This window comes from Haliotis rubra, unplaced genomic scaffold (genome assembly GCF_003918875.1).
Source record: "Haliotis rubra isolate DU_JTF1 unplaced genomic scaffold, ASM391887v1 Scf1021, whole genome shotgun sequence".
Lineage (NCBI taxonomy): Eukaryota > Metazoa > Mollusca > Gastropoda > Lepetellida > Haliotidae > Haliotis > Haliotis rubra.
Window position 1 is genome coordinate 43,205 of NW_025764917.1, and position 22,365 is coordinate 65,569.

Genomic DNA, 22,365 nt, shown 5'->3' on the forward strand with positions numbered 1-22,365 from the left:
ATTTTATTTCCCGGTTTTGGTTTACAAAGTGTATGCAACAACATGTAGTGTTATGTATACTTACATAAATAAGCTCCCGTGAAGGTCCGGGTTAGAATGAATCTTCAGTAACCCATGCTTGTCGTAAGAGGCGACTAACGGGATCGGGTGGTCAGGCTCGCTGACTTGGTTGACACATGTCATCGGTTCCCAATTGCGCAGATCGATGCTCATGCTGTTGATCACTGGATTGTCTGGTCCAGACCAGATTATTTACAGACCGCCGCAATATAGCTGGAATATTGCTGAGTGCGGCGTAAAACTAACTCACTCACTACATAAATAAGCGTGGGTGGTGCGTCTTTAATGTTCATGTGTATATCATTTTCATGTCTGTTCACTGTTTGCGAAAGTCGACAAAATTCGACTGAACAACACCTGAAATTGAATACCTCCCTCAACTACGTGTATACTAAAGGTGTTTATCAACTTCACAAGAACTGGTATCGATGTTGCATTTATTAATTATTAATCAAATATTAGATACACACATGAAGAATACAAACCCACGTGAAAACCGATTAAGATCAAACGGGTTCAAGGTCGCGCATCTCTGAGTATTACACCAAACTTGCCGTATATCATTAAGGTTACATGATACAGATAATGTACAATGAAACATATTGTAACAACATATCATCAGTAAGGTCGGAGGGCGGTGGGGTAGCCTAATGGTTAAAACTTGGCTCGTCACGCCGAGGATCTGGGTTCCATTACCCGCATGGGCACAATGTGTTAAGCCCATTTCTGGTGTCCCCCGCCGTGAAGTTGCTGGAATATTGCTAAAAGCGGCGTAAAACTAAACTCAGTCAGTCAGTAAGGTCGGTTACTACATGGGAGAAAGCGTAATATATTTATGTAAGATTTTACAAAGTAATGCATGTCTAAAAGGCATAATGTATCCAGATCCTTCTTGACAAACAAAGCATCTGAAGTAGTAGGCGCATTTCTGAAGCGTTATCTACACGAACTTAACCTGGTAAATTTTTCAGTAAGTATACATTCAAGTTTATGCTTATAGGGTTAAAAATAGATCAAACATTTCTATTATTCAAAGACACGTTTGTGTTTTTCTATGGTAGTGAGTGAGTGAGTTTAGTTTTACGCCGCTTTTAACAATATTCCAGCAATATCATGGTGGGGGACACCAGAAATGGACTTAACACATTGTGCCCATGTGGGTTCTATGGTAGACCGACGGAATATGAAGAATGATAGTGTCGTGATTGAAGAAAAGGAGTTTAGTGGCAAACGTTGTTTAGTTTATTGTTTTATGCGGAAGCCAGACACTCAACATTCAATAAATATCCTGTTTCTCTCTACAGATGGTCTATTCAAATTATAACCATGTGGGGAATCGAACCCGTGACGAGCTGATGCTGTAATCGCTTTGGCTATCCTACCACCCCAGTGGTATAACAAAAACATTATCTCTTCAAACATCATGTGATGGAAACACCACACACACACGCGCGCACGCACACGCACACACACGCACGCACAAACAAACATACTGAATATATGGACCCCGCGTTGTGATATTTTCGTTACAAGGTTGAATCAAAAGCACTCGTCACTTCAAGCCAGTCTCAGATGTGGCAAATATCATATTCAGCGTCCCTTTATGTCATCTGACCTTCTGAAAGGTCATTGGCCAGTACCGTTACCAAATTTGAAACCCATGTTCAATCCATCGTGGACGGCAGTCAGTGTCCAAGAAAATGAACCAATTCAAATTCTTTCTTCATCTCCTGTTGATGCTGATGGTAGACGATATTGATGAACTGGTGATTTCTCTTAAACACAATCATGCTGTATTTTTCCGGTAAGCTGACTTGGGAAAATACCTGATTACGACGCACGTGACTTCTAGTTTCACTCAAGCTCCATGTCTGGGGTCTGTCATTGAGGAATATATCTGAACATAGCGCATTCCGTACATTCGCTGTTCTCATCCACACAACAAGATGGAGGGCGTGGTTCGTCTGTCACCTGAGCTCTATGATGAAGGACATTGTGACGGTGACGACGCCGACGAAGGCCCCGACGATGCCGAGGAGGAATGTGGGGCTAATGATGTCTTTGTTCTCCTTGAAGGCGCTGTCTAGACCCTCCTGAAACACGGAACATAACAATTAATTTGGATTGATTTATTTTTTGTTTGTTGGTTGTTTGCCGCAGCGCTAATATTCCAGCTCATATGTGAACGGTTTGAAAACAATCGAGCCTGGACCAGGCAATCCAGTGATTGATATCATGAGCATTGATTTAAGCAATTGGGATACGAACACATTTGTCAACAAAGTCAGCGAACCTGACTACTCGATCCCGTTAGTCGCCACTTACGACAAGCATTGGATCTTCACGGAAGGTGATGCCTGTACTATGCTGGAAATCAAAGCTTTCTTCAAACTGTCGTTTCAGGAACCTCAATTCGCTGTGCAGAGCTGCGCCGTTGGAGCAAACCAGAAAACTAGTCCGTCTGACAGTCCCTGACCCGCACTATTTCCCCTCCTGTCCACCCCCGTATGCAATGCTAAAGCCCCAAATGAAGCAAATTTAAATTTCCCCAGGTTCTGAATCTCCTTTCTCACTGGGGTTCCTTTTCAATTTAGAAGGAAATGTTTGTTTCATAATTATTATTATGTATTATTATGTATATTCAGAGTCTAAGTGTTAGACCAGCCAGAAACGTAACGCGCCTAATATGTTTTACTTAACACCATACCTCTGTTTACATTAAGACCCGTGAAGATCCGGGGTAGAATAGGTCTTCAGCAACCAATGCTTGCCACAAAAGGCGACTGTGTGTCGTAAAAGGCGACTAACGGGATCGGGTGGTCAGGCTCGCTGACTTGGTTGACACATGTCATCGGTTCCCAATTGCGCAGATCGATGCTCATGCTGTTGATCACTGGATTGTCTGGTCCAGACTCGATTATTTACAGACCGCCGCCATATAGCTGGAATATTGCTGAGTGCGGCGTAAAACTAAACTCACTCACTCACTGTTTACATTCTGCTGACAACACTGGAATGTTCAAATCCTTGTTCATCCTAGTTGTCATGGACTAAACTGTGTATTACAATTGTAACGCAAACCCCCCACCACCCCTCCGGCACCAAGGTATATACTCACTGTCACTGACGTGTGTTGTGACATTAAAGCTAGAATTGTCTTAAGTGTAGAATAATACCGACGTTGTCCTAGCGGGGCGGTGCGGTTGCCTAGTGGTTAAAGCGTTCGCTTGTCACGGCGAAGACCCGGGTTCGATTCACAACATGGGTACAACGTGTAAAGCCCATTTCTGGTGTCACCCGCCGTGATATTGCTGGCATATTGCTAAAAGAGGCGTTAAACTGTACTCATTCATTCATGTATCTTTACTCTGTTATTATATTTCCCCACATGGATACAATGTGTGAGCCCATTTCTGGTGTCCCCGCCGTGATATTGCTGGAATATTGCTAAAAGCGGCGTGAAACTAAACTCACTCATTCACTGTTATTATATAATCCCCCTTTGGGATTGCATAGCTGTGAATAGTAAATGTACATTCTTTGACAAAAGTCGTAAAGATGCGTAATGTAATGACGCACAAGCTTCAGATGTTTATAAATGTACAATCTTAATGGTTATTACCTCACACATATACACACATCGTGCGTCTGATTGATCGCACTTTTGGGGGTCATGGCCTCAGGACATACACTGGAAATGGACGGGAATAAACTGCCACACATTTAGGTGACTTGTCTCCCGTAATAAATTGATACAAATACCGAGTTTACGCTTGATTTACAGCACGAGTACTGTTCCTGTCAGGGTCGCGTGTTAGAAAGCGATAGCAACGTTAAGACGATGTCAACTCGATACTTGAACACAGATTTAAAGGAGTCGTAGTAGTGGTTGTCCGATTAATTGAAATAATCGAAGATTGGTCGCAGTGACTAAACGACCAAACAATCGATCATGTTTTCTCATAATCGAACATAAACAATTCTGGAACACTTGTTTTCATAAACAATATTTTTCACAAGATGGTTTTGTCTGTTACATTTCATAAGCACTACAAGTTCGTTTCAAGTCATGATTGAATTTATCTTAAAGACTCCCAAGAAATTTATGTTCCTGACATACTAGTCATCCTTTAAAGATGTGAAATTTTGCCAAACCACCCCCCAAAACTACATGTTTTTTCCTTATTCTTATGTGCATTAACAAATTTCATTAATGACGCTAACCAATTTTTTTCGATGATTGATCGGTTGTAATAAACCAATTATCAATTATGAGATCTTAACCAATTCCCAACACTAAGTCATAGCACTAAGGTCCCTTTGTGGAACTCAACCAAGGTCAGGCGACCCCACATGGCTCCCGTGAGCGATACAGTCACATACATTTCAAGTATTTGGATTGCAGGTAGTTTGATTGACAGGTGTCAAATGACACTCGATTCGTGTGCTTACACGACCTGTCAATCGCTCACACGCTATCGGCATGTAGATCAGTACAATTGCTTGATTCTCGGATGTATATAGGTCCATGCCAGTTCTATTAGCATGAGTGATTGAGTTTAGTTTTACGCCGCTTTTAGCAATATTCCAGTAATATCATGGCAGGGAACACCAGAAATGGGTTTCACACATTGTACCCATGTGAGGAATCGAACGCGGACTTTCGGCGTTACAAGCGAACAGTTTAATCAGTAGGCTACCTCATAGTCCCGGTTAGCACGAAATTGTGAATACATGTGTTTAATAAGAACCCTCTTCATAAATCATACATTGTTACACTGACAACGTTATTATTTTATTATTGTTTTACAGATTCAAATACATAGCTTTTAAAGATAAAATTAATGAAATACAGCAATTTTACTACAATTATTAGTAAAACTAAACTCACTCACCCTAACATCGGCATCCATAGGGATGATTCACATCTTAGATCAGTTCAACAGTCGCAAGTGTATTGCCTTATGCATTGCCTAATAAGCTGTTTGATAAGCTGTTTAGCAGCTGGCTAACAGGGAAAAATACCTCAAAGTTTATAATTGTAGACTTGCAATAAAGCGAGCATACTGTTGACATGGAAACCAACTTAAACATTGTAGTGTGTGTGTAGATAAAGAACATTCATCGTGACTGCAGCTTATGTTTGTTTGTGTGTTATTCAACTTTAATTTTTTTTTAAATCTGCAGCTATATGATGGAACAATATGCAACTAATTAATACCCCCGGACCAGGACGTAGATTTTCGAAGCTCTCTTAGCGCTAAGATATTCGTAAGTTAATGTTAATGTATGGGACTTACGACTATCATAGCGCTAAGAGAGCTTCGAAAATCTAGGCCCAGATATACAGTAACTGAACTCATGAGCATAGATCTACGAATGCGCAACTGGGACACGATGACTGTGTCAACCAAGACACACAGCTGACCACCCGATCCCGTTAGTCGCCTTCTACCACAAGCATGGGTTGCCAAGATCCTTTAACCTGAATCTTCACGAGTTGGCTTCAGTATATTTATGAGTGAGTGAGTGAGTGAGTGAGTTTAGTTTTTACGCCGCACTCAGCAATATTCTAGCTATATGGCGGCGGTCTGTAAATAATCGAGTCTGGACCAGACAATCCAGTGATCAACAGCATGAGCATCGATCTGCGCAATTGGGAACCGATGACATGTGTAAACCAAGTCAGCGAGCCTGACCACCCGATCCCTTTAGTCGAATTTGCAACAAGCATGGGTTACTTAGATCCTTTAACCTATATCTTCACGAGTTGGCTTCTGCCATGAATTTATTGATCATTAATGAAGTCTATCGTGTGTCTCGGTCACCCTGGAAAACAATTACAGCTTGTTCAGCTTGACCTCACATCTACTCTACATATGCATGACCCGGGGGGTCAAATGGCACAAACGGCAGGTCGAGTTAACTTCATTAAATAGGGGAGCAGAGAATGTTATTAATGTTGCGTTTGTGCGAAGCACGCATACATGGATTCGTTACAGAACATGCCCCGGAAAACAACACTTTTGTAAATAAAGCTAGGACATTGCTGACGATTTCTCGGCACTGAGATGTCAAACGGCGATATGTTCGGACATGTTGACAAACAACTGACAAAGGTGCACCCCTTCACAATAATAGACCCCACCAGTTGTGACACGGTCACGCAATGCATTAGTATTCACTTGATCAGGTCAAGCTGAACAAGCTGTAAATATGTTTTATTTGGGAGCAGGACAAAAGCCACCCGGACAAAAAACACCCGGACAAAAGCCACCCTGACAAAAAACACCCGGACAAATGCCACCCGGAATTCTTGAGGAGTGTAGCTCACAACATCAGACTTTGAATGAAAACAAGATGATAGTGAAAACAGTAAGGAAAGTGTGTAAATGAAAATGACTTTGAATGAAAAATGAAAACAAGATGATAATGAAATAATTACATCTCCAAATACATCCGGGAAATAGGATATTGTGTTGTTTTTGTGTGGGTGGCATTTGTCCAAAGTGGCATTTGTCTAGGCGGCATTTGTCCTAGGTGGCTTATATCCGGGTGGCATTTGTCCTAGGTGGCTTTTATCCGGGTGGCATTTGTCCGGATGTTTTTTGTCCTAGACCCTTTTTTCAGACAGCGCGTTTATCATAACTGGACTCATTCAATATTTCTTTATAGATTAAACGCCATGTGCTCCATCTTGACCTTCAGTAGGAATTAGCACCCTTCACTACAGTCGGGAAAAGTGTTAAGAACAAATCTCGTTGCCATGCAGAACGGACACCTTCCTAATCTGTCTCACAAACACTGACACGTTATTTCAGAGTTGGGTAGATCAGTTTGTATAAACATGTACATGTTCAACATGGAAACCAGAATATCGTGATGTTAGGTTTGACAGTTCGCTTGGACGGAGGAATACGATAACGCATGTAATTTTGTTGTGACAGTTACATTGATCACGTATTCAGAGAATAAAACAAGTGTAAAACATCTGACGACGATCTGCAGGTAATCGAATCTAGTCCGTGACTTACTTCATTAGCTCGATCTACGAATGTGGGATAACAACCTGCATCAACATGTCAGCGAGCCTGACCACCTGATCCTGTTAGTCGCCGCTCACGACAAGCATGGGTTACTGAAGACCAATTCTAACCCGGATCTTCACGAGTCCGACCAAATCAGCGTCACACTAATGTCATGATAGTATGTGGCAGCATGTATTGAATGTGAATAAGTGAGTTTAGTTTTACGCCGCATTCAGCAATGCCCTCGCTATATGGCGGTGGTCTGTAAATGATTGAGTCTTGACCAGACAATCCAGTGATCTAAATGTATCTAATCTTGGATTCAAACCCACAAATCGCTGATTCCAAGGGACACAACAAACTGCGGTGCTTAGATTATCAGCTGCAATGAGTTATTTCATGATGAATTTCGCTGAGCAATTAACAAGTGTGATGTGAGCGATTACCCTACGAGACGTCAGTCATCCGTGAAGGCCATTTTTTACTGACAGTTTTTGTCATTGCTCCCGGATCGTGATTGGTACTGTGCCACGCCCATACAAAGTGCGTACACATTCTACTCAATATCTGTCACAGCTTGTCACGAAGGCTTGATTGACGGGCAATGTAAACCAGACAAGAAAGATAACGTTACGCCGTTAGCTGAGAATAAGAATTAAGCCTCTTTACTCTAAATCGTAAACACAATCATGAACAATAAATGTACAATGCCTGTACAGAAAGTGGTCAAATGTAAAAATGAATAACAAATGAGTGAAGCGGGTCCAGGCTTTGTGACTTCTAGGCGATTTGGTGCCTTACTCTGAAAGTTTGGGTTCGACCTCAGTATGGAACGCAACCCCAAACGTTCTAGAATCTGTCCTTTCAGAGAACATGGATCCTAAATACAACATTTGTTAAATTATTCATGAGCATGTTTGTTTTTTCCGCTCCTTTGTGTCCCAATCATATTACGGCGGGAACACCACAGCAGTTTCAGATACGACATATACAGAATAGAACCGAATTGAGGTGAGGCGAGCAAACGCACCATCACGCTACCCACCTTCCTTGTTGTATATCTATGCAGCCGTAAAGCATGACTCTGTAATTTGCTCAAAAAGTGAACGGGAAACTAACTGGCAAAATATAATGTTCTAATTCTCTTCCATCGATTATCTGTGACGATCAAACGTTCCTGATCAATTTATTATAAATATCTGTATTTATGCATATTGATTACAGCCCATTGAAATTTTCGACTTGGAAAACAAATTAGTCGAATTTTCAACCTGATCAATATTTACAGGGATCCGCGAAGCACAAGTGCATGGATACAGTTTCGCGTATATCCTTTCATATTCGGAAATCAATAAGCAGCTGTTGCTTTGTTGGACGCGCTATGTTATATGTACTCACTGAAGTTGTGTGATACTGAATCACAACAGGCTACACGAATATATAAACATATATAAACACATGGTATTGTTGTGTTAGTTATTACAAACCATTCTCTGGAAACTATCAACTTTCTGGCGAGGAGAAATTTCATAAGTGGCATTTCAGATTGATTGATTGATTGATTGATTGATTGATGTTGTTTAACGTCGCACTCAGCAATATTCCAGCTATATGGCGGCGGTCTGTAAATAATCGAGTCTGGACCAGACAATCCACTGATCAACAGCATGAGCATCAATCTACGCAATTGGGATACGATGACATGTGTCAACCAAGTCAGCGAGCCTGACCACCCGATCCCATTAGTCGACAAGCATGGGTTACTGAAGACCAATTCTAACCCTGATCTTCAGGCGTGGCATTTTATGATGAAGATGAACCACATGTATGGATTAACAACTTCTATATTCACTGGATGTGACATTTCGGTGAATATGCTGAAATCGTTATTAAGCAAGTGGTGCGACATTTCGGTGAATATGCTGAAATCGTTATTAAGCAAGTGGGGCGACGATTCGGTGTAGATGCTTGATGAAGATGTTATTATCCACACCGAAACGATATCATTTGATTGATAACTTTGTTAGCATCTACACCCAAACGATATCACTTGTTTGATAACTTTGTTAGCATCTACACCCAAACGATATCACTTGCTTGATAACTGTGTTAGCATCTACACCGAAACGATATCACTTGCTTGATAACTTTGTTAGCATCTACACCCAAACGATATCACTTGCTTGATAACTTTGTTGGCATCTACACCCAAACGATATCACTTGTTTGATAACTTTGTCGGCATCTGCACCGAAACGATATCACTTGCTTGATAACTTTGTTGGCATCTACACCCGAAACGATATCTTGATAACTTGTACACCGAAACGATATGATGATAACTTTGTTGGCATCTACACCGAAACGATATCACTTGCTTGATAACTTTGTTAGCATCTACACCCAAACGATATCACTTGCTTGATAACTTTGTTAGCATCTACACCGAAACGATATCACTTGCTTGATAACTTTGTTAGCATCTACACCCAAACGATATCTTTGTTAGCATCTTGTTAAACACCCAAACGATATCACTTGCTTGATAACTTTGTTAGCATCTACACCCTTGCTTGATAAACGATATCACTTGCTTGATAACTTTGTTAGCATCTACACCCAAACGATATCTTGATATTTGATAACTTGCAAACGATATCACTTGCTTGATAACTTTGTTAGCATCTACACCCAAACGATATCACTTGTTTGATAACTTTGTTAGCATCTACACCCAAACGATATCACATGCTTGATAACTTTGTTAGCATCTACACCGAAACGATATCACTTGCTTGATAACTTTGTTAGCATCTACACTACAATAATAAACAGTTATCAATTCATTTAACGTGTTCCTCTTCGACTGGAAATAATTTTACGAGTAGGCAAGGTATATTCATTCATCTGTAAAACTGCTGTGCAAATGATCGCCGTAAAGAAGTTAGGGCATCATTTATTTTTTTATGTGTTTCACGTAGCCACCACATTCCGTACATGGGCCTGTCGCCCCCAAAAAACCCCAACCCAACAACAACAAAAACAAACCCACAACAACAACAAAACAAACAAAAACAACAACAACAAACAAAAAACCCAAAACAGCAACAACAAACAAAAAACCCAAAACAACAACAACAAACAAAAACAAAACAAACAAAAACAAAACAAACTTGATAAAGACAAAATTATCTGAATAATGTTCTTGATTCACGTTTATTGTAGTTCTTACTACAGTTTCTCGCGTTCTTTGGACTTGTGGCAGCGACTATTTATAAGTGAACATTTTATATGACGAGGCGGTACGTTTTGGGTTCGAGTCAGCGGTGTTGGAATGAAACAAAACTTGTTGGGTCCTTTTGGGGGCAATCATGATAACAATAGAAGGCTCTGTCGGGCGATCAGAAACACAGAAATAAAAATGCTGCCCTTAGTCCCAATACAAAGACATTGTTGTCACTGCAAGGGACTCCTTGGTTGAGGTAGGCGGACCAACCTCCTTAATGTCATAGTCTTGTTGTCTCTGGACATAATCCAATACTGTGCAAACATTCTGAGCGTATAACACTCAGTATATGATACTCACCTTACGTACCACTCGATTCTTTCATATTACCATATTTACTGTATCATTCCCGAGTAGGTTTTTATACAAATTACGTATCTGGACCTACTCATAGGCTGATAAATTCAGTCCCAAGTCAGCAACAAATTCATATAATAACTACTTTTATCTACTTTTAACTTATCTACACTTGATCATGCTTACAACAGGGCTATAACGTAAGGAAGACTTACTTACGATTAGTTTTACGTTAACGCAATTCTAAAATAATTCCGAATATCAAACTGAAAATCAAACTTTCAAAAATACCAGCAAAATATTTTTTCCCAATTTGCCTGCCATTAGGTACGAATCTCAACTAAGACTGTGTATGTGTCTTGACGGACCATCAACCAAAGTATCCCTATATTCTGGTACTCGGCACGAAATCTCGGTAGGCTCACAAGCTTCAGCAAGCAAACCTTGCCATGCATCAATACGGTGCAAAAACTGTATGTTGAAACGACAATGTTTGTGTTCCAAATGTAGAAATTCTGCTTAAAAACGCCGCTCGAAAAGAGTGCCCTCGAATGCAGTGTGCGACCTCTGTCGTGTATACAAGCCGGTTAACGTGGAAGTCTGTTTGCTTGTTTGTTGTTTAACGCCGCACACAACAACAGTCCAGCTATATGGCGGCGTTAAGTAAATAATCGAGTCGGGACCAGACAATCTAGTGATCAACATTATGAGCATCGATCAACGCAATCCCGTTAATCGCCTCTTACAAGCATGGGTTGTTGAAGACAACTTCCCGGATCTTCATGAATGCGTAACGTTGTTCTTCATATGGTATCGCAACGATCTCAGAATTCCTATCACCAGATTAAACGTACATAAATATTCATTGTCTGAACTCAGTTAAGTCCACTAGCCATTTTTTAAGAAGATTACAAAAATCTGTTTCAGAAGACTTTATGTCCGCTCTTATCGTACATACACGATTCCAACTGCACGATACACACTTATCTAAGACATCCATAGCAACTGTTCAAACATAAATAGATTATCTTGTTATACATCAGAAATAGATTAAAGACGCAAGTACAACCATCAAACAGAAGGTCGTACATAGATTTAGTAATTATAGCGAGGTGAATGGTGTATTTCCCACAGCATGTTACAGCATCCACAATAGCATCACATTGAAAAATATCTATAAATGTCCTTAAATTAGACATAAAAAATCGAAGACGTCATGTTGCAAACTAAAAACAGATTTTATATCAGAAGCTATGACAGAACTGATTCGAACTTGTCGTTATTTCCCAGCTGCACATTAGTGATGTCGATTACCCAGAGACCGAATTAATGTGTAAATATATATTGCCATAGAAACGCTTAGAGATGGGTTAAGTGCACCAAACTTTAAAGACAGTTTAATACTTTTGGGTGTGCCAGTACCGATCAGCGAGTTCTTTGCGTGACATTTCTGAAGTCCGTTTCTGGTGTCCCCTGTCATGATATTACTGGAATATTGCTAAAAGCGGAGTAAAACTAAACTCATTCACTCATGCTAATCGAATCGGCATGGACCTATGTACATCTGAGAGTCAAGCAGTTGTACTGATCTACATGGCGGTAGCGTGTGAGTGATTGACAGGTCGTGAAAACCCACGGCTCGAGTGTCATTTGACACCTGTCAATCAAACTACCAGCAGTCCAAATGCCTGAAATGCATGTGACTGTAATCACTCACGGTAGAATTTACGGATTAGAACATTTATGGATAACAACTTTTCATACTTTGTGAGTTCGACGTTTCGCGGATCGGTATTCAGATTTTTGTATTTCATAACGACAACGGTACAATATTTGTTTGATCGGCATTCTAGAAGATGGTGGTATAGGGATGACAAAACGTTATGGATGATAAAGTTCTTTATTTTAGCAAGCTTGAAAACAGTATAAGAAGCTATACCGAAATGTCGCAATTGTGAAAATAAAGATGTTTTGTCATCTCAACGGCACAAGAATCTGTACCGAAACGTCACACTCACAAAATAAAAAAGGTTTAATCAGAAATGTGTCAGTATTGTGCCTGTTTGGGAATAAAATTACACTTGGCAGAGTCACACTCACAAAAGAAAATCACTGAGATTTTTATCAGAAATGTGTCAGTATTGTGCCTGTTTTGGAATAAAATTCACACATGGCAGAGTCACACTCACAAAAGAAAATCACTGAGATTTTTATCAGAAATGCGTCAGCATTGTGCCTGTTTCCGAATACATTCTCACATAGCGGAAACAGCTGTAAGTACTGACACATAGGCGGATCCAGAGGGGGTGCAGGGGTGCGCACCCCCTTATGTCCTGAAAGTTTATTAAATGACCATTGAAACTCTCGTGAAAACGGGTGAAAACGATGAGTGCACCCCCATCCCTTCTCAAAAGTGTGCACCCCATCATATTCTCATAAAGCCGTATCCGCCCCTGTGACAGCGGTATAGCGAGGTATCCGATGTGTTGTATACCCTGTGATTTTCGTTTTGCCATTTAAAGCCCCATGCAGCAAATTGTCCGCTATAGGGCAGCGGTGTGTACATTATCGAGTCTTGACCAGACAATCCAGTGATTGACATCATGAGCATCGATCCACACAACTGGGATTCGATGACATGCATCAATCAAGTCAGTGAGCCTGGCCACCGATTCCGTTAGTCGCCTCCGACGACAAGCATGGGTTGCTGAAGACCGATTCTAACCCAGATCTGCACGGGTCCGTTATCACATCAGCCATTTCATGACCCTATCAAATGGGTTCGAATCTCCCTACTTATATCTGATTATGATGCTTGTTTCTACAGAATCCAGCTGCTCGTGAGTAGAATAAAATGGTAAACAATTTTAACCCCTATAGATTTAACCTTTCGTTCCACATCAAACATCCATGCACCCTTAGCTGTATTCAAAGCGGGGGTTAGGTAGCCCAGTGGTTAAAACGTTCAACCACTGAAGGCCTGGGTTGCATTCACCACATGGGTATAATGTCGAATATCTGCTGTACACCGCCTTCATACTGATGGAATGTTGTTTGGGGCGGTGGGGTAGCCTAGTGGTTCGTTCGCTCGTCACGCTGAAGGCTCGGGTTCGATTCCCCACATGGGCACAATGTGTGAAGCCCATTTCTGGTGTCCCCCGCAGTGATAAACACACTTGCTGACTCAAAGTAGCGTTAAACGTGTTTCTTGTTGGGCTGTTAACCGAAACATCGTCAGACGTTAGAAATGGTTGCGTTTAGTAATCCATTAATAATCTCCGTACAACACAAAGTCACTAAAATAACTGTCAGCATTCTGATGTAGGGCAACTGTAATAATGGCATTGCCTGTAGAGACAAAACGATTTCATATACGTTAACAGCATCTACAGTATGCAGTCGTGTCAGAATACCCAAGTCATAGATTTACTCTGTTTGTATACTGGGTAACTGATCTAGGCTTTTAGCTGCTTGATTGTATATAATGCTTAGGAATTAATAGCGATGTTTACATCGATTGCCCTGCTCAGTGTTCAACACGCTATCGACATGCAAGAGAACCTCTGATGGGTGTTCTCCCAAACATACTCTTCCAAAATAAGTAGGAGAATCTGAACTTTTAGTTTGGATAGGAAGTATAAGCGTTAAAATACTTTTCAAAGACAGACATCTTATGAACGCACCACCATTTCTCTTTATCACCACCCTTAAACACAACGAATGGGATGCACGTGCATAACGCAGTAGCCCCATACACGTGCATGGGGTGTCATTCTATTAATTTTGACAATCATCTTGCATCACACAGTTGTTAGAGTTTGTTTCTAGCCGTTTTATTTGTTTGAAAATGAAAACCGTAAACATACAAATTTCATGTCATACACCAATCATCTTTCAAGAGCGATTACTGTACAAGCAACTATGGTCATAAGGAAGTGCAAGTGGTGATGCTCTCTCAGAACATTCATTATTATCATATCAACATTAATTGACACCGACATATCTCCCATTTTTTTCAATCGTAACTAAAAATGAAGTTCCCCTACTATTAATAGCTATCATAGGTTACATAAATCACTTTTCAAAATTCACCGTGCATAACTGTCAAAAGGGTTCTATGCTTTCACGGCTTAGATTCCACTTGTCTTAAATTATGCTTAAAGTATGACACAAGAAGGACACCATGCATACCAAGTGAGAATAAAATAATGTGTATATTTGAAATTATTTCAGTTAAGTCTTGGAAAATATTGTTTTGATTCACGCACTGGCAACTTCTTTTCAGTTCCCATGTTTTCATGTTGAATCGCGACGTCATGAACGCCAATAATTGAGTGGTAACAGCTGACGTCAGCCATTATTTATGACCCAACACCACGACGCCTTCATTTCTCAACATCATGTTCACAGAAAACATTGCATGCCAATAACTAGTCCTTTTATCGAATATTCTACTTTGTGAGACAATGCTATTTGTTTCAATAAGCCATTACTAGTATATCATGTGACTTTTTGTATGCATTTGACACGCATATCTGCGTTATCGTCTAGGAGGCTCTCAGCCCTCAAACCTTTAGGCGACATGAAGTAGACAGTGCACGAATTTAACCCGTTTGGAATGAGGGTTAAACCTGGTCCCTAGCAACCCGTGAAGCCAGTAAGGGGTGACGCGACAGATAGGCGGTAAGGCTCGGTGACAGTTTTGGTCTTTGTACTCGGGCCCATAATATCTATCACTGGATTGTCTGGTCGATTATGTACTATGTAGTCCGAGTGAGTGAGTTTAGCTTTACCCCACTCTTAGCAATAATCCAGTAATATCGCAACAGAAATGGGCCTCACACATTGTGCCCATGTGGGGAATCGAACCCTGGTGTTCGGCGTGACGAGCGAACGCTTTAACCTCAAGGCTATCCCACTGCCCACCCGGATACATGAACGGCTCGCTGACTTGGTTGACACATTTCATCGTAGGCTATCCCAAATGCGTACATCGATGCTCATGATGTTGATCACGGGATTGTCTCGTCAAGATTCAATTGTTTACAGACCTCCGCCATATAGCTGGAATATTGCTGAGTGCGGCGTTAAACAACAAACATTTGCTGCATGTGACTGTATATAAACCCAGACACTGCAGGTATTTACGAATTCGACACTGTCACATATACTTCTTCTACGCGAGGGTCGTCAACAACGTTGACCTAAAAACTGGTAGTTGTGTAACTAGCATTCAGTACTGACATAGAATGATTAACAGTCGCACTACGGCAGAGAGCGAGTATTTGATTGTTTGGCTGGAGTGGGGAGAATATGAGGCTTAACTGTTCTCGTGAATCAGGTCTCTGAGCGACATCTGTCAGTGATACACATATAGGAGACAATTTATGGATGCTAACTTATTTGGAGGAGCACAATGTTTCTGAGGATGTGCTTCCTCTTCATCAGATTAATTGGATGCGTTTCGTTCGTTTGTTTGATTGCTGTTTAACGTCGCACTAAGCAATATTCCAGCTATGTGACGTCGGTCGGTAAATAATCGAGCCTGGACCAAACAATCCGGTGATGAACAGCACGAACATCGATCTACGCAATTAGGATACCATGTGGCACACACACGTGCAATGATTTAGAACTCCATGTCACCTCGCATATTTATAAGCTATAGGTAAATCAGTAGACGCGGCATATTGCGCAACCTTGTAACTTCTCTACACAAGCTTAACATTTGACACCAGTTCGAAACTATGTCAAACATTCCAACGTCAATCGGCACTTGTAGCCTGCTCATAGATATTGATAGATATACGATCGGATAACAACAGCCCAAATGGACTTACGTTACGCACATAGTCCCCGATCCCAGACTCGATAAATATACCTGCTTTCGTTTATCAAGGACGAGGGTCATTACGGACCAATTAAGGTGTAGTGTTTATCTATTTCTGTTCACGTGCTATCGACCTAACGGATAATAGTGTTGTCATCTTCACAGCATGCAGGTTTCATTGTGTGGCCTTGGATGGCGTGATACGTTTGTTTTCCGTGGTCGTTCACGATAACGTCAACAGTACAACAGTTTGCTGTTTGGGGAGCGAGTTATTTATAAGTACCTGATATTGTTAGATAGAGAAAACGTGGGAGGTCGCGATTAGCTTTGTTTGTTTCTTTAACGGATATTTCTAAATATTTGCTCAGTTTATACTGGACAATCTCCTTCAGTCGTTCGACATTGTAGTGGCAGTTAACACTACTTAATTAACAAATGAATTACAGTTCATTTCTTCTTGACATTGTCATGTTTTGGGTCGTCCCTCTTTTATTGGGTGTTGATCACTGGATCGTTTGGTCCAGACTCAATTATTTACAGACCGCCGCCATATGAGTGGGATATTACTGAGTGCGGCCTAAAACTAAACTCACTCACTCACTCTTTCATTGGTTGTTGATCACTGGATTGTTTGGTCCAGACTCGATTATTTACAGACCGCCGCCATATAAGTGGGATATTGCTGAGTGCGGCCTAAAACTAAACTCACTCACTCACTCTTTCATTGGTTGTTGATCACTGGATTGTTTGGTCCAGACTCAATTATGTACAGGCCGCCGCCATATAAGTGGGATATTGCTGAGTACGGTCTAAAAATAAACTCACTCACTCTTTCATTGGTCAAAGCTACCCAAACCTCAACAACCCATCCCCACCCCATTACATCAAAGCCCAATCGCCATAAACTCTGACTAAAACTGACTCCTTTCCCTAACGTCTTGTGAATAATGTCTTAAATTACATTAAAAAACAACAACAGAGATCAATGCATAAAAACATGTACATGTAACTGATTAAATAGCCCAAACAAAGACGGACCCTAGTCTATACAAACCGGGACCCGTTTCGATCCTGTTTCGATTTTCTGTTCTTATCCACATACGAGAAAGTTGTGTCTGACACAACAATAAAAATCATCAACAGGGGCGTAGTTCTCATTATAAAAAGAAATCCGGGTTTACACATGATTGTTGCAAAAAAGGTTGGGCAAGCCCTAAATACTATCTTAATATAAAGCATTGCAACCTATCGGGCTTACAAGAAAAAAGTGGATTGCTACGCGCCTGATCAAGACAAATAATACATCGAGTTCTCTTACCCATCCACCTTGCTTTACAAGCCATTCCACGAGGTGCATGACGACGAATCCTCCAACCGTGCTGACGACGTCGTTGACGAAATTAGGGTGCCCTTGCTGCACGCACTCCTCGGCGAACGAGCTGCTGATCGCGAACATTGACACAATCTTACCCCAGGTAATAGAATCACGAAACAGTATATTCAGTACGTCGTTCAGAGTTGCTTTCACAATGCTCGCACTGCTCATAGTTCTGCCAATCTTCCTTGAAACGTCCGTGTAGACTCGAGGGTACATTGTCTCCAGTACCTGTCCCGCGTGAATGTAGCTTTCAGACAGTACTGAATTATAACCCCCAAACGTCAATTTCTTTGTCATATCTTTTTCTAAGAGACGGCGATACGTGTAGTCCTTGCATATGTTTTTAGCTTGGTCCATCATCGTCTTGAACGTCGACTGAGGCAATTGCATTTCCGAGCTTGTCTCCATTCCGAGCGATTCCATAACAAACGACGAAACTTTTTGCACATAGTTCGTGAAGCAGACGACAGACCACGTTTCGTCTGCGCCTGCGCGAGTACTGTCGTCTGCTATGACAGCTTCTCTCGCTAACGTCACCTGTCGCCGGCTGGCGGACACAAACGCTCGATCGTCGGCTGCCATGATGGACGAGTTCAGCTTGTTTAATCGTCTTATGTGTACTTACTCAATCTTACTCCCATAAGTCAGATAAAACATGCAAAAGTCTGTGCTGCGTGAACGAGATGATTAGAAGGTTGCTAGCTTAAATACTCCATATCTGCCCTGTACTGTAGATTGTATTTCGACCCGTAATATTGAGGTTATCGATATAGCTATAGATAGTTAACAGATGGCACGTGTTCTGGGATGAGAATAAACGCGTCTGCATTGTACGATCGCGGGCCATTCGTCACGTACCATGCTGTCCTGCATACAATATTGATCAGAGAGAGAGTTACATACGGAAATGAAAATAAAGTTATTGATTAGTTATGGTGACATATAAATAGTCTTATGTATGTGTTACTGGGAATATGCATGAGCGAAAATCCTTCGGCGAATATATGCAAATGTTTGCTCCTTAGAAGAATCACAACATATTCATTGAAAAATTCAGAATTTTTTATAAATCGTACCCGAAATAGTATATTCCTGTCAACAGTTAATGACATAGTACGCATAGGCGGATCCAGAGGGGTGGGGGAGGGGGGGCAGGGGTGCGCACCCCTTTATGTGCTGAAAGTTTGTTAAATGACCTTTGAAACTCAGGTGAAAATGGAGTGTGCACCCCTCCTTTTTCTCAATAGTGTGCACCCCTTTTTCTCAAAAAGCTGTATCCGCCCCTGGTACGTGTATGAGCTTGCTATTTGTCTGCTGTTGTTTGATGCTATATTCAACAATATTCCAGCTATGCGTCAACAGTCTGTAAATAACAGAGTCTGGGCCAAACAATCCGGTGACAAGACAACAAGAGTGCTGACCAAAGCAATGGGGACACGGTCATACGTCAACTACACTCTTAAACAAAGTAGGGGAACCTGAACTTTCAAATTGGATAGGACGTACAAGCGGAAACAAACTTTTCAAAGACAGACATCTTATGAACGCACCACCATTTCTCTTTATCATCACCCCTAAGCATAACACATGGATGCACGTGCATAACGCAGTAGCCCCATTCGGGGTGCCATTATTGATTTTTAAAGTTTTCAAGAAGGCCGACAAATCACTCTAGACCATTAATTTTGACAATTATCTTGCATCACACAGTTTGTTTCTAGCCTTTTTTTTATTGTTTGAAAATGGAAATCGTACACATGTAAATTACACATCATCTTTCAAGAGCGATTACTGTACAAACCAGCTATGGTCATAAGGAAGTGCAAGTAGTGATCACTTCCAAAACATTCATTATTATCATATCAACATTGATTGACTCCGATATATCTTCCAATTATCTAGCCGTTTTGTGTTTGAAAATGGAAATCGTACACATGTAAATTACACATCATATTTCAAGAGCGATTACTGCACAAACAACTATGGTCATAAGGAAGTGCAAGTGGTGATGCACTCTCAAAACATGCATTATTATCATATCAACATTGATTGACTCCGATATATCTCCCATTTTTTTTCAATCGTAAATTAAAAACGAAGTTCCCCTACATGTTTGAAGAGTAATGATCACGGTACTGGTCCTCACGACATGCATGGTTTGGGAACCAGAGTGGGTTGAGTGTGTCACTTTGGACGAACGTGTGTACACAGATGCAACTACGTTTTAGAATGCATCAAATACTATCTACATTCCCTGAGCTATGCAGGCATTAAATATAATCCAATAGTACACAGGTTCCCGTTTATACATGATGCCTCACTTTACATACTCCCCCGTAAAAATCTTTCTCATTATACATATTTTCTCAGTATACATTTTCTCCTCTTTTACACATCCCGTGATTATACATATCAGACAATTACACACATTCCACCATTATGCATATCAGACAATTATACACATTCCAATTATTATACATATCAAACAATTATACACATCACATGATTATACATATCAGACAATTATACACATTCCACCATTATACATATCAGACAATTATACACATTCCACCATAAAACATAACAGACAATTATACACATCCCATGATTATACACATCAGATAATTATACACATCCCATGATTATGCATATCAGACAATTATACATATTCCACCATTATACATATCAGACAATTACACACATTCCACCATTATGCATATCAGACATTTATACACATTCCACCATTATACATATCAGACAATTATACACATCCCATGATTATACATATCAGACAATTATACACATTCCACCATTATACATATAAGACAATTATACACATCCCATGATTATACATATCAGACAATTATACACATTCCACCATTATACATATAAGACAATTATACACATCCCATGATTATACATATCAGACAATTATACACATTCCACCATAAAACATAACAGACAATTATACACATCCCATGATTATACATATCAGACAATTATACACATTCCACCATTATGCATATCAGACAATTATACACATTCCACCATTATGCATATAAGATATATGATTAAAATGGTCCTTGTTTACATATGTAATGATTACACAGATTCCCTGATGATAACTATTCCTGATAAATACTTCAGCGCCGGTGCATGTCTTATTACACATATAAGTATTCAATATTGATTGTAGCCTCCACAAAGTGTGTCTTTACATATGGAGAACATAGATTCGTTTCATGAATAAAACCGTGATGTGGGAACGTTAACCCGTAGACAGCGACAGTACACATTTTCCAAGTATACATTACAATTGATATGTTTCGACCTTGACCAGACGATTAAACCGATTGAAACGTACATAATATCTGATGTCGAGAGTCGCGGCCACATCCACAACGTTCTTCCCAGCACTTTGTTTTGATCGATAATGTCTGGTCGATAATAACTTTGTACCTTTCCATTGTAGTTTGTAGCCCAGCATGTAGGGACAGACTGTAATGGCAAATAAATTATAATATACTCTTATAATCCGTAGAATAACGAACAGTCTTAATGAAAACGATGCATTTCACGTCAGAACACTTTCCCTAACTTCCACTGCAGCTGAGCAAAAAACAAATCAAAACAACAACAACAACAACAACAGCAACAAAACTAAAAACGAAATTAAAAAAACCCGACAATAATATTTTTCTGAAAAAATAGACAAACTTCACTGGCCTCAAGTGTCACCCCAGAAAATGTCAGCCAATCATGCTGTAAACAACGGCCGAACATTTTTGTGTGGATTGACAACATGGAATCGAAAACGAAAACCGCTCGTAGAAAACAAACGCTACCGACTTAGAATCTTTATTACAATTATCTTTAGTTCACTTTAGTCGAAGGAAACCAAACCCATTTTGGAGGGGAAAACTTAACCATACGAAGAGATGTGGACAGATAGATTTTAAAAGTATTTTACGATATGTACCGAACATGCTTGACTGAGCTGTAAATGCAACAGAGTGATGTGAGTAAAACCGCTATTCAATGAACAAATAACAGTGAGTGACTTAGTATGGTTTTACGCCGCTTTTAGCAATATTCCACCAGTAATGTTTCACACATTGTACCCACGTGGGGAATCGAACCAGGATCTTCGATGTGACGAGCGAACGCTTTAACCACTAGGCTACCCCGCCGCCCCGAACAGATGACAGGATGGTAGCTGCTGCTATGAACCAAAGTACGAACGCTTGTTGGAACAAATAAGTTAAACGAGAATAGGGGAAATGTTGATCCGATGAACGGATTATTTCTTTTCATTCTTAAGTGTATTATCTGACCATAGTGTTGTCGAAGAGGTATGGTCGTAGTTGTATTTTTGTTATTTGACCCCGCACTCAGCAATTGTGCAGTTATATGACAGTGGTCTGTAAATAATCGATCTGGTTCCCGTTCCACTAACCGATCTTAGCCCTACGCCAATCGTAAACCC

At 40.5% G+C, this 22,365-nt stretch overlaps 1 protein-coding gene across 1 annotated transcript; it reads right to left on the reverse strand.

Annotated features, from left to right (window-relative positions):
• Positions 1-480: 480 nt before the first annotated feature.
• On the reverse strand, positions 481-18,628 carry LOC124270946 (bcl-2-related ovarian killer protein-like). Its single transcript, XM_046706014.1, has 2 exons — positions 17,820-18,628; positions 481-2,153 (listed from the first exon to the last, which is right to left on the reverse strand). The coding sequence occupies exons 1-2, from the start codon at positions 18,459-18,461 to the stop codon at positions 2,028-2,030; spliced, it is 768 nt and encodes a 255-aa protein (XP_046561970.1). The 5' UTR covers positions 18,462-18,628; the 3' UTR covers positions 481-2,027.
• Positions 18,629-22,365: the final 3,737 nt, after the last annotated feature.